Source organism: Pagrus pagrus, assembly GCF_965226575.1.
Source record: "Pagrus pagrus genome assembly, chromosome: 23".
Taxonomy (NCBI): Eukaryota; Metazoa; Chordata; class Actinopteri; order Spariformes; family Sparidae; genus Pagrus; species Pagrus pagrus.
In genome coordinates this window covers 39493-52633 of record NC_140205.1, presented here as the reverse complement: position 1 = coordinate 52633, position 13141 = coordinate 39493, and the positions used below count along the sequence as shown (strand labels likewise).

Below are 13141 nucleotides of genomic sequence, written 5' to 3'. Positions count from 1 at the left end.
AACAGGACAATTTAAGCACTATATCAAACGTTGTTGTTTCAGTTGTTTTTTTATTGTTTACAACAAGGCTACATCACCGATGATGTCATGGTTTCAGTCTCTCCGTCTCATTACCCAGAGTTCTCTCTGTCTCACTTTGTGGAAAAACAACTAAAATTCAACCAAAGTTAAAAAGGTCAAAGGTGACGTCAAATCCTCCAGCATTAGGCCTCCACAGGCAGCCGCTCAGCCAAGAGCATCATGGGAAATCTTTTGGCTCTTTTTATGGCACGGACAAAAAACATCACGACCAAAGTCCCAAAAATAAATCTTCTCTTAAAAACTGTTGACCAGGCACGTCCTACGATCGATTACTGATGAAGATCCAACAGGACTGATCCGCATCACTTCACTTAGTGAACTCCTCCTCGTCCTGACCCGCCCACCTGCTGGACCCGACCCCGCCCACCTGACACCTGCTGCAGGTGAGGTCAGGTGAGGTTGGGGGTCGGGGTAGAGGACTCTGTCCAGTCAGTCTTCACTCAGTCAGTCCTTCAGAGTGATTCGTCCTGTTTCACATTCAAAGTCCCTCCTCCATCTTCATCATCTTCATCTCGTCCCTTTGGATCCTCGTCTGCAGTCGCAGCTTTTTGCCGTCACCTCTGAATGTTGGTCAACAAAAGATTTAACCTGAAGAAAGAAAAATTATTTAGCCTTGACATTCATCGACTGCCGTCATTGGTTTTACATCTCAGACTCTGAGCACTGACATCATCACTGACTGAAAAAATAAACAGCATTGTAACATTTTAACATTTCCAGTGTGGGATTATTAGGGACACAATGTCTCACCGACGGACATTTGTCAGGCATCTTATTCACAACGCGAACAGTTACCTGTTGTTGTGTGAATAGTGCCTGGTGTTGTGTGAATAGCTGCCTGGTGGTGTGTGAAGAGTTACCTGGTGGTGTGTGAAGAGTTACCTGGTGTTGTGTGAAGGTTGCAGCTATCGGAACAGTCTGGTGAACTCTCTGATGGCCCAGCACACCTGTTTACACTCCTCAGCACTAACGAGGAGAGGAAACAAACATTAACACACACCAGAAGTTACCATGGTTACAGATAGTCGTCTCTGTGGCATTTACTGTTCAGTTCTGTGACATTTGTTTTTTGGTTTGGTTCTCCTCTATGATTTTCTTTTCCCAGTAAAACTGTTTAATTTCAGGACTATTTTTCCTACCAAGCTGTCAGATTATATAGAATAGTAAAACATTCACTCTGCTGTAGTTTAGTCTGTTTAGGCGAGTTCCTCAAAGCTCAGATGTTGTCTGATTCCTGGACAAGCCTGAACTCACCGTGAAGACTCCAGTTTTTCTGCGTTCCACGTTAGGTCGACGAGTCTCAACAGAAACCTGTCAGTCGCCTCGGGCCGATGATAAGACCTACACGTCCCATCATGTTCAGCATGTCCCTGAACGTCTTACCGTTGGCTCTAAATGTCCCTGAATGCCTCACAGATCTAAATGCTTCTGGTGAGTCATCACTCAAGCTTTTCATTGATCTTATTCTAAAATGCTTCCAGCCTTTCCTCATGACTTCACTTTCCTTTATTACAGTCGGTACAAAGCAGAAACCTTCGACAATTAATCAATTTGATGATTAAATTGGGGGTAAAACTTCGGTGCTATCAATACAAGAGGCAAAATGCAGATTGACACAGTCTTTGACATTTAAACTGAGTCTGAGCTGAAAGGTTTTTATTTTGTGTTGACATTTAAGATGTGAAGTCAACCGGATGTTTCACAGAACCTTTCACACCTGTCGCACATGACTTCTGGGCCACCTGCAGAGAGCAGGTTAAACACAGATAAATGAGGGAGGAGAAAATAACGTTTGGTTTGGCCAAAGAGAAGGTCAGTTTCTGGTTGCTTATGTGGCCCATTTCTGTTGTTGCAGGTGTCACCTGATCTCACCTGGTGACTTGTTTGTGGAAGTCAGTCAGCTGTTTGTGAGTGACCGTCACAGCTCCTCCTGATGTCTCCTTCGGTAAACCTTTCAGAGCGTTTTCTAACCAGCGACAGAATGTCTGAAATAAAAAAGAGAGTTTAAACATCTGAGTAACACCTGGTGACACACCTGTACAGGTGTTATAGTTTATACTCACCGGTCTATCAAACACCATGACCTCCCACAGAACCTCGGCGACATCGGGCAACGTGTACGGCGGCAGACAGAAACAACACGAGTGCATCAGCTGAGTGACGAGCTGCTGACCATGCTGCTCCATGGCTTGACCAATCAGCTGCTTCCTCACCTCAAAGTCTTCCTCGTGCTGCAGAGACAGAGGACAGACATGTTCGTCATGTTCCTGTCACAGAGACAGAGGACAGTTTGAATCTTTTGATCTTCGTTGACTCACGTCATTGGCGACTCCGGTGTGGATCAGGTCTCGGACAAACTTCATGACGCTGCAGTTGGCGTCTCGATGGTCCAATGAGGTGGCAGCGATGGCACACTGGATGATGTGAACGATGATGCTGCTGCTGAGTAAAGTGACAGGACTCCTCTGGACAAACCTGGACAGACATGTGAGACAGGTAGACGTCAGAGGAAATTAAACGGCAACAGATACATCTCATCTGCTCAGGTGAACCTGCAGATCACCTGGTGGCCAGTCTGAACAGGTCGTCCACGGTGTCCGGATGATTCCTCAGACCGTTCTGCTGCTCCAACAGCTGGAAGGTCGGCATACACAGAGCCTGAAGGAGGGAGATCATCATCATCATCATCATCGTCATCATCATCATCATCATCATGTCAGAGACAGGTGTGTGGACGTGTGTACGTGGTGGACAGGTGAGTTTGCAGAGTTCCCCCAGAATGACAGGGTAACAATTTAAAATATTTTAAAGAATATAATCTATTAGTTTTAGACAGAGGACAGTTTGAACTGGAGGTTGTTGCCTCATACGTCTGTGACATCCTGTTTGTGTGCGTCTCAGTTAGGGCTGCCACAAACGATTATTTTGATAGTCGACTAATCACCGACTATTTTTTTCGATTAGTCGACTAATCGGATCATACGTAAATTGAATGTATAACATACAGTTTATCGCACCAGCATGCAGCTGCTCTTATATAACAATCATTAGCTTTCAGCTTGAAGTGTTACTTACTAAAAATGAAGACAATTAAGATGATAGTTCATTAAACCTTTAATGAAATATAGGGGTGCGACAAATAGTCGACTACTAAATTAGTCAATGACTAATTTAGTCGTCGACTAGTCGTTAGTGACGTCATCGTGTGTGTATCCCACGGCATGCAATGCCACGCTAAACAGAGTTTCACCATAGCCAATTGAAATGGCTCAGAGTGAGACATCTCACTTTCCCCAACTAAATAAGAGCCATTGTTTTTTGTGCAATTCATAATCTGACTACTTTGATAGTCGACTAGTCATCGACTACTATAACGACTAGTCGACTAGTCGTTAGTGGCAGCCCTAATTTGACTTTCTTCATCAGCACTAAGTTTTATACAGTCACCAGAAACACACATCTCGTTGTGGATTTTTTCAGCTACAGTTCTGTTTTCACATCAGCAGGTGAGCCACATGTGGAGGAAGCTTGTCGTTAATTAAGCAGCCTATCAAAACTATGGAAACCAGCGTGGTGCTGAATGACATCACAACAACCAGGTGAACTTACAAGCTTTTACAAAACAGCAGGCCAAGAAGGTCAACTTTAGACAGGAGAGGACACATCACATCAGTGTGTTCACAGGAGGGATTTAAATCCAGAGAGCACAGACACAGAGACAGAGAGAGAGGGACAGAGACAGACACAGAGAGAGACACAGAGAGAGACGCAGAGAGAAAGACAGACAGAGACAGACGCAGAGAGAGAGAGACAGAGCACAGAGACAGACAGAGACAGAGACAGACAGAGACAGACACACAGAGACAGACACCTAGTTCTCTCGGACAGATAACAATTTAGAATTAAAATACTAAAATGGTCGCTGAATATACTTTGGCGGCCGTTCATACACCTGCGCAGCTGAGCCAGGTAAAGTCTATGTGGCGGAAACACTGCCCAGGTCTACAGGTGACAATTTACCTGGAGGGCAGGTGGAATGTTTACCTGCAACATGTCGAGCAGTCCCTGTCTGCAGCCCTCCTCCATGCCGTACTCGTCCACCAGGATGCTGCCCAGGTACAGGAAGCAGGAGTGTGGATACACCTGGTACACACTCACCATCTGATGACAACCAACCAACAAACAAACAAACAAACAAACAGGTATTAAATGCTACATGTACAATTTACTTTTGTGTTTTTATCACCTGAACTAACAGAAGATGTGACTGATCAATAAGACTTTAACATCACTGATTGATCATCAATCTAATTAACCCTCAGTCCTATTGATTACACATCAGCCAAATAAACTATTGATACTGGCTCAATAAAAACAAACCTCATAAACACACTGAAGGTTAACAGCACATGTAAGAAGGTGTTTCAGTCCAGGTGTAACAATCAGACATAAAAGTCTACAAGTGTCTCACCTGAGTGACAAGTGGCTGCAGAAGGGAGGCGGAGCCTTTCCCGACACATCGTACAGCAAACCTGAGACAGCGACAGCATCGCTCCACGATTCTATTATCAGCCTGATGAGTGTTTAGAGTCTCTGACAGCACTGGCCAGATCTACAGGTGAGTCACATGACACAGGTAGGTCACATTATGAGGTTAATCATTAAAAGAGATTTTATGTGCAAATATTCAAATGACTGTTCCAGGAAAAGCTCAGGTGAGTTCAGGTGAGCTCAGGTGTTTTACCTCCTGGATGACTTTCTGACATGGGTGAGTCTGTCCGTTCTCTACGATGGGGTTTGTGTGTCTGCAGGAAAAACAAACGTTATGATCGTGTTCACTGTCTGATGATTTGAATAAAGTTTGAATAATATTTGACAACAGGTAAAACAACAACAGGTTAACTCACCTGAAGATAACAGCCAGTCTGTCGAGCCAGACTGTGGGATCAGCTGATTTACCATTTGGAGATTCTTCAGCCAGCAGCTGAAAGAATAAACATGAACTTTGCTTTTAGTTTAAATATTGTATGTATTTACGTTTCTAAAACTGATTCAAATTAAAACACACACTGACCTTCTTCAGAGCCATCACCTGAACAGCACACAGGTCACTGAGACACTCTGCTATCTTCTCCAGAGGAAGACGAGCCAGGACCAGAGCTGTACCTGCACAGGTGAACCCCAATTAAGTCATGACTACAGTTACAGCATTATGTCTGTTTGTTCAGTGACAAGACGTCAGAACCAACAGTGAGACAGGTGAAGAGTCGGATGGATCAAATTAAAAGTGTAAAGACTTCAAAAAAACTGAAAAGCAGACCCACCAGATAAATATTAAATAAGATTAAACCAAAAGGTGAAGAGTAAGACGAGTCAACATGAACGTCATCTGCTGATTCATGGCTGACTCTCTCCTCTATGCTGCCTGCAGGTTGCACTGACCTGATGACATCACCACAGGTGTACTACAGGTGTAGTAACATACCTTTAAGCAGTCCTACAGCAGCCTCAGTGGACAGGGCGAAGGAGTCGAGCGAGCGAGCGATGTCTAACAGACCCTGGAAGTGTTGAGCCATGTGATCTCTGCACACTGAACAGATGTTGTGGATTGCCTTCGCTGCGGCCGACGCCAGAGGTTTCTCTCGGAGACCTTTCATCAGGTAGTTCAACACCGGGTCTGACAGCAAAAAGAAATACAGACAGGTAGATCAACACCAGGTGTGACAGGAAGAGGAAACACAGGAGAAATCCTGTTCAAAAAGAATCAGGAGCAGAAACATGTCTCTCTCATTGTAAAACCTGGAAGGAAAACCAAACTTCTGAATCTGATGATTTTTTCTAGGATCAGACCACGAAACCATCAGTGTGAACCACACAACACACAGCTGCAGGTTTTAATTGGACTCATTAACAGTACCGAGGAATCTGGGGTTTCTGTCCACGACCTCGCTCATCTCTCCGACCAGCTCGATGCTCGTATATCGAACCGCCATGTGGACGCTTTCTGGAAGTAGAACCACCTGCTGCAACACCTCCGACAGCGTCGGGTTGTTCTCTCTGAAAGACAAACACAAACTGAGTGGGAGGAAGAACTATAACCTTAAATATTACATTATTAAAGTGACTCAGACACTCACGGGTCAACACTTTTTGCAATCGCAGCCATGATGAAGAGGACTGCCTCCGTCACCTCCCAGGAAGGGTTCCCTTCTTTTAACGTAGAATATAACTGTGAACAAACAGATGATTAGTAAAGGTTGAATACATCTGACAACAAAGGAGAACATTTAAGAACAGAACCCATTAACATGATCAAACAAATGAGTCTTATGTTGTTCAGTGGATTGAAACTGAAGGTACCTGAGAAAAACACTCCATGGATCCAACAAGAAAAATGACGTCTTTAACGAGGTCGGAGACTCTCATCCTGAACTCTCCAAAGTCATCGGTGTCCTCGGGGATTCCCTCCTGTTGAGTGAAAACAAGTTAAAACTGAAGGTCAGGGGACGTCTATTAGCTCAGCTGGTGGAGCAGGCGTCCGATGTGCAGAGGCTTTGTCCTCGCTGCAGCGGCCCAGGGTTCGAGTCCGACCTGAGCCCTTTGCTGCGTGTCACCCCCCCATCCTGTTTCCTGTCACCTCTCTGAAGCTGTCCCATCAATAAAGCCATACAGAGGCCAAAAAAATAATTTGAAAAAAAGGAAAAAAAAAAGCTGAAGGTCAAGATTCATGAAGTATCATCCTCACAGTAACATCGATCACTTATAGGAGTCAGTTTAATAATAAATAAAACAAACATACAACTTTATTTGTAACAGGCAGATCACTGTACCTGATGTCTGACTGACTAATAAAGTTCAAGTTGAGGATTTCATCAGATAGAGGTGGTTCTGTTGGACAGGTGACTTACGTGGTCTGGATCAAGTTGACAGTGTCGGGCCAAACAGTGCAGGAGTCTCTGGATGTACGGTCTAAAGATGGTGTGAAGAGCGGCATCATTGATTTTATACAGATGTTCTCCAAGACGGTACCAGAAGTTAAAAGAAATCTCCACGACCTGGTTCAGAACAAAGACCAGGACACAAAGACCAGGATTATAATCTGTTACTTTGGTGCTGTGGTTATGTTGGTGCTGTGGGTGTTGTGGCTTTTTGTTACTGCTGGTGTCGTGGTTGTTTTGGTACCTCATACTGAGGGTGTCCTGCACAGATCAGCAGCAGCTCCAGTGTCCTCAGGTCTCCCATTCCCTGCCCTGGACTCCTGACTGTTGTTTCTAAAAATGTCTCGCAGAGTTCTGTAAAGATCCTGCAGTAGTTCAGCACTCTGTGGACAAAAGTCAAACATAAATGCGTCTGCAAACATTGAACAACACAATCAGAACCAGTTCCCTGTGTGCCCTCACTTGTCCAGGTCTTCTCGGGCCACGGCCATGTGATAGGCCGTCTCCAGCGTTAGGACGCCCTGGAAGAGCTGCAGGGCTAACGCCATGTTGGTGTCCACGTTTTCTATAGCGTAGAGAGCCGAGCAGACGCAATCTGACGCAGCCTCGTGGAGGTTGGTGGAGGTTTCATCCCTCTGCTGCAGAGACAGAAGAACATGACGGAGAACATCATTAAACATCAGCATGTGTTAAATATCTCATGGAGTTTCACACTTCCTGTCCTGTCAGTAAACAGGAGGCAAACGTCTCTGTAATGCTGTCGTCGATAATCTCACCAGGACTTGGAAGAGGACCATTAGCAGCTGGTTACTGGCCATGAAGTTACTGTCCAGGACTCCCAGGTTGAACCAGCTACCCAAACAGCGAAACACCTTGATGAACATCTTCTCATCGTTCCCCGTCTTCTCCACACATGTCGTCTAAAATAAAAATATGAACAGATGATGGCATCAAACTAAAGAATAACATATATATTATAAAGCTGACAGAGATTAAAACAGACAGATAACAGGCAAGAAATGTTCCTGACCAGCAGCGTGACGACAGTGCTGGAGTAGTAAGCCAGATCCTCGATGATTTCTGTCCTCCGATTGGCTCCAATTCGTAGAGATCGACTGTGAACTTCCTCTGGCAGCACAGTGAGAATCTCTATGAGGAAGGGCATCGAGCTGATGTCATTGTTGTACCTGAGAGGAGGCGGAGACATAGACAGGTGAGTCACATGTCAGAGAATATGACTTCAGAAAAGATCACTCACTGTTTTTACATTCAGAAACTCAGTTTCACTCTCATATACACCCGTTTGTCACTGGTTCAGTGATTCTCTGAATTCTTACTTTTCTATGAGAGTGTGAACACATCCTTTCCACGAGGCCATCTGAAGAGCGAGATCTGCGATGGCTAAAGCGAGCTGAGACACAAAAGAGACGACAAACAAATCAGCAAAGAATCAATAAAAACAAGATGAACAAAGTTCACACACGTCAGAAAAACAACAAGTTTGATTTAATGCATTAATACAAATAAAACATATATTTAAGTGTCTGTTTACATTCATGTCTTTGGAAGATTTACTGAGTCACAACAACCAACCTCAACATAAACTTTAATGAACCTGAAATAAACTTTAGTAACTTTTAATTCAAGTAATTCAAGTTTAATAAACCTGATGTACCGTAATGACTTATAAAGACATTCTCAGAAAACTTCCTTTTTGTTTTGACACTGCTGTTATTATTATAATCAGTTATGATAAACAGTTTGATTTCCTCCACTCTTTAGTTAAAAACCAGCAACTGAAGCAACAAATGTGTCCTACAAATTTAAAAATACTTTCTGCTGCTTCTATTCAGTTGATTGACGATTTGAAGCCTGACAGAGAGCTGCAATATGGATTCAAATATAAGATAAAGTCAGATATAAATTATCTTTAAAAAATATTGTGATATTTCATTTTGGGGACATCTACAGAAGCTGACAGTGGCAGAACGGCGTGGTATGGACTTGTCACTGCAAAAAAGCTTATCCTCTTATTTTTGAAAAAGAAAGATGTCCCAACACTGACGTTATTGCTCACGGAGCTGATGGATACACTCCACCTTGAGAGGATCCGGTTCTTTAGTAAGGACAAAACTCGGCAACCTTTGGTATCTTATCTTGCAGGACAAGTTGAATCTTTCCTTTTATTTATTTATTTTTATTTTTTGTTCATGTCCTTTTTGATATTTTGTTTATATAAAAAGAAGCATTGTAATAATCTTGTGGCTTGATATTTTGAAATGATGCGCCATAATAAAATCTATTTTAAACATAGTGATATTTCCACTTATGAGGTGTTATTGAGATTTTTTGTCAAACATGACTGCTCAGAATAAAATGTTTGCTGCCTCGTTACACAGGAGCTGAACAGACTGCTGACGGTCCAAGAGTCTGATGAAGACACCCGAGTTCACAAATAACGTTGATAATTAACCACCGTAGTGACACTGGTTATCTCTGATTGGGTTTTGGTTTTAGGTCAGGATACGAAGAGTTGGCTCTGGAGTGAACCCCCTGGATTTTTAATGAACCTGATTTAAACTTAACATAAACATCCTGCTGTCACATTTTTCTCGACATGGTTCTGTCACGGTGGAGGAACCTCACACCAAAGACACAACGTTCTTATAGGTTCAGGTTGTGGAGCTATTTAAAGGTTTGTCACTGACTCTGCTAATGAAAGAACATTGTGTTCCCTGCAGAGGAACAGGTGCTCAGTTACCTGTGTGACGATGATGGGGGACAGATCTTTGAGGTTCTGGATGTGGGTCAGCAGTGAGTCGCGCAGTGCATTGTGGGTCTCAGGGGGAAGCTCGTAGAACGACGTTTGGATCTTCATCTTCATCGTCTGAGCAGCAAAATAACACGACTCCACATCCTGTTTGAGCTGCAGCAGCTGGTCGGAGATCTCCCACGCATACATCTGAGGGAAAGACAGGAAGTGATGTCATTACACCTGTTTACACCTGAGCAGCTCACAGTGAACCTCAGGCTGATGTCACACATTTTGACGAGTCATTATAAACTTTCCTCTGACAGTAACCAGAGGACTGCTGCCGTCCTCGTTATAATCTGATATCCCTTTAATAATTAAAAGTGAGGCGTGGCTTCATTAACATAAAATTATTCAAATTTAAATCAGCTTACATTTTATTAAAACATTTATTCATAACTCATTCATTCAACTCATAAATCAGCGTTTATTTGCAACATCTGCAATTTATATCTGTTTTGGCATCACTGATTTGAGCAAATAATACCAACAGTTTCAATACTGTTAACACTGAAACATTCAGTGTTGGATTTATTATACAAAGTGATTTGATTCAACTCATCAGTCGAATAATTTTGTTTTTCACAGAGCGTTACCGGGGGCAACGACACGACACACTGTAAACTTTATGTACAACTAATCTAAAAATGAGCTCAAACCATAAAAGTGACTTTGATGAGGAGGAGGAGGCTGATGAAGAGGTCAGTGTGAGCCCTCTCTGCTCTGATGAAGTCGGTTGAACCACCAGACGGCAGAACAACGTCCTCTCTGATTGGCTCCTGGCCTGACCGGCTGTCAGCAGGAGAGATGAGACGCTCGCTATTATCTTAAAACTGAACTCTGATCAGGACGCTGCGACTTTAACTTCCTGTGAGGAAATCTGATGTTTCCACATGACAGAGGGTGAAAGAGGAGCTCCTTCTGCTGTTTGTTCTGTTTATTATCTTATACAGTGACTCCACTCATGGGACCTAAAGAACTGGTTACCAACGGCAACAGTTACTGTCATCCCTCTTGTTTCATTTGTTTAGTCATTTACATGTTTTGAATGTTACATCACCTTTTTACTGAGGTTACAAACAGAAGTCCATACTGTCACAGCCCTGACCAAGATTACCTGAGTGAGGACAGACACCTGACTGAGGACAGACACCTGTGCAGGTACAACACAGTCTGTGACGGTTTAGAGACAGAGGCTCAGGACTCAGGCTCAGACTGACGCTGATAACTGAGCATGTCAGCAGCTCCTTCAGTCACACTACGTGTGAGGATTCATGAACCCTCTGAACAGAAACCTGATCATCAGTCCTGGTCTCGGACTGAGCCACGCCCTGATGTAAACAGGCTCAGTCCAGTTCGATTCACTTCTAAATACAAAGTACCGTCAGCACTAACATCTGAAAATAATTCTTCATCCACCAACATAACGCTGCACTTCATCATCGACAGATCAACCTGACAGTGTGCAGGGAATCAGACTCTGATCATTTGTACCGGTGGAAAGTTCCCCTGCAGGTAAAAATGTCACATTCTTGAACAGAGTTTGGTGTAAGGCCGCCGTGCCCGTTGGCCAGAGACAGACATGACTCAGCAGTTACTAACTTTAACTGTTTGACATGAAGTCAGAGACTAAACTTTACTGCAGCAGTAACATTAGCCATGCTACCATGCTAACAGAGCTAGCTGTGTGCAGCAGATCGGGCCTGCTGAAATCCTCAGAGACTAAAGCACAGAAGCTCCGTCTACCAGCAGAACATTTAATAAACACGGAAACGTCTTTTAATTAACGTCACCGTGGTAGAGTTGGAGTCATGAACGGGGCGCAGACAGCTCATGAAGCTCCACATACAGCTAACACTTTGTGTTTTGATCCATTCATTTAGCTAGCTTAGCTTAGCTGTGATGCTAACGGCAGCTCCTCTGAGACTGCGCAGTTGAGTTCACCTGTCCATTTTCAAACAGGTAAAATGTCTAGACCCGGTCCAGACAGACCACATGAACACCACCTCAGAGCCCTCAGTCCTTCACACCACCGGTTCCCCGCTCCGGTCTCCCGGCCTCTCCCATTTTCTTACCGATCTCTGGAGCTCTCCGAGCCACACCGAGGCTCGCTCCTTCCCGGCCGGGTCCGGGTCGTGGTACAGGGCCTGGACCGCCTGGTAGACCAGGGCTAGGTTCGGTTTGCCTCCCTCCATAGCTCGGGTCAGAAGCACGAACACGATAAGGCAGAAAGTTCACCAGCAGAACCGATCTAAAAGAGTCCTACACGGTCTGTGTGTCGACCGCCATCTCGCACAGGCTTCCCGCGTGCAACCACGATCTTCTCACGGCAGGAAACACCGGCAGGAGCATTAGTTCCGCTCTGTCATGATGGTAGGACGTCACACAGAACTCCATTGAATAATCTGTAAATTTAACTGTTTCTGGACAGATAGGCAGAATTTCATTCAAAATATCTTTTAATTATAGCTGACCTGGTTTATGACAGACAGGAATGATTAAACGCGATTTAAGTCTGGAACTTTCTTTGTAAAAATAGTAGTAAAGAAAATACAAAAGATCTCAATTTTCAATCATTAGGAGTGTGAATGTACTCCTATGCATTTTAACAGATTATTGTTAAAATGCACAGTTTCTTATTGATCCACCAGTGTGTGCTGTGTCTCTTTCCAAAGCCAGTACAGAGACACTAATGAATGCTTTTATCACCTGCCGCACTGATTATTGCAACGCTCTACTTTCTGGTCTCCCAAAAAAGAACATAGCTCAATTACAACTTCTCCAAAACTCTGCAGCACGGCTGTTGACTAAGACCAGAAAGAGAGCACACATCACACCAATTTTAAAGTCTCTGCACTGGCTACCTGTCTGCTTCAGGATTGATTTTTAAGATCATTTATTAGTTTTTAAAGCTCTTAATGGCCTTGGCCCAACTTATTTATCAGATTTGCTTTTATTGTATGAACCCTCCAGAACCCTCAGTTCCTCTGGTCACGGCCTTTGAACTATTCCAAAAGTGGGAAGTGAGGCCACCTTTCAGTACCACGGTCCACGTTGGTGGAACAGCCTCCCAGACGACCTGAGGGCACTGGAGAATGTTGATACTTTTAAGAGCAACCTTAAGACCTTCCTTTTTAGGCTGGCTTTTAGCTGAATTCTATTTATTTATTTATTGTTTTTTATCCTGCTTAAACATGGCTTTATTCTATTTATCTATTCACTTACTAGTCATTTATTTATTTTAATTATTTTGTTTTATCTTGTTTTACTTTATTTATTATTTATTTACTTATTTTATCAATTAAAAAGC

The 13141-nt window shown here is 43.5% G+C and overlaps 1 protein-coding gene across 1 annotated transcript; it reads right to left on the bottom strand.

Annotated features, from left to right (window-relative positions):
* Nucleotides 1-30: 30 nt before the first annotated feature.
* On the bottom strand, nucleotides 31-12173 carry tnpo3 (transportin 3). The gene is made up of 23 exons (XM_084345902.1): nucleotides 11907-12173; nucleotides 9781-9981; nucleotides 8357-8430; nucleotides 8050-8206; nucleotides 7796-7939; nucleotides 7482-7657; nucleotides 7264-7402; nucleotides 6990-7136; nucleotides 6442-6549; nucleotides 6219-6310; nucleotides 5999-6138; nucleotides 5567-5758; nucleotides 5156-5247; nucleotides 4989-5065; nucleotides 4826-4886; nucleotides 4553-4693; nucleotides 4126-4242; nucleotides 2645-2739; nucleotides 2400-2556; nucleotides 2145-2312; nucleotides 1954-2066; nucleotides 964-1047; nucleotides 31-669 (listed from the first exon to the last, which is right to left on the bottom strand). Exons 1-22 carry the CDS (start codon nucleotides 12024-12026, stop codon nucleotides 987-989), a joined length of 2772 nt encoding a protein of 923 aa, XP_084202028.1. The 5' UTR covers nucleotides 12027-12173; the 3' UTR covers nucleotides 31-669; nucleotides 964-986.
* Between the last annotated feature and the right edge of the window lie 968 nt (nucleotides 12174-13141).

Excerpts from the sequence above, each read along its gene's own strand:
- tnpo3 (XM_084345902.1), bottom strand. The coding sequence starts at position 12,026 with ATGGAGGGAGGCAAACCGAACCTAGCCCTGGTCTACCAGGCGGTCCAG. Across the intron at positions 8,207-8,356 it reads GTTCACACTCTCATAGAAAA|GTACAACAATGACATCAGCT; the intron begins GTAAGAATTCAG and ends GCCTCCTCTCAG. Across the intron at positions 7,403-7,481 it reads GCCCGAGAAGACCTGGACAA|AGTGCTGAACTACTGCAGGA; the intron begins GTGAGGGCACAC and ends TTTTGTCCACAG.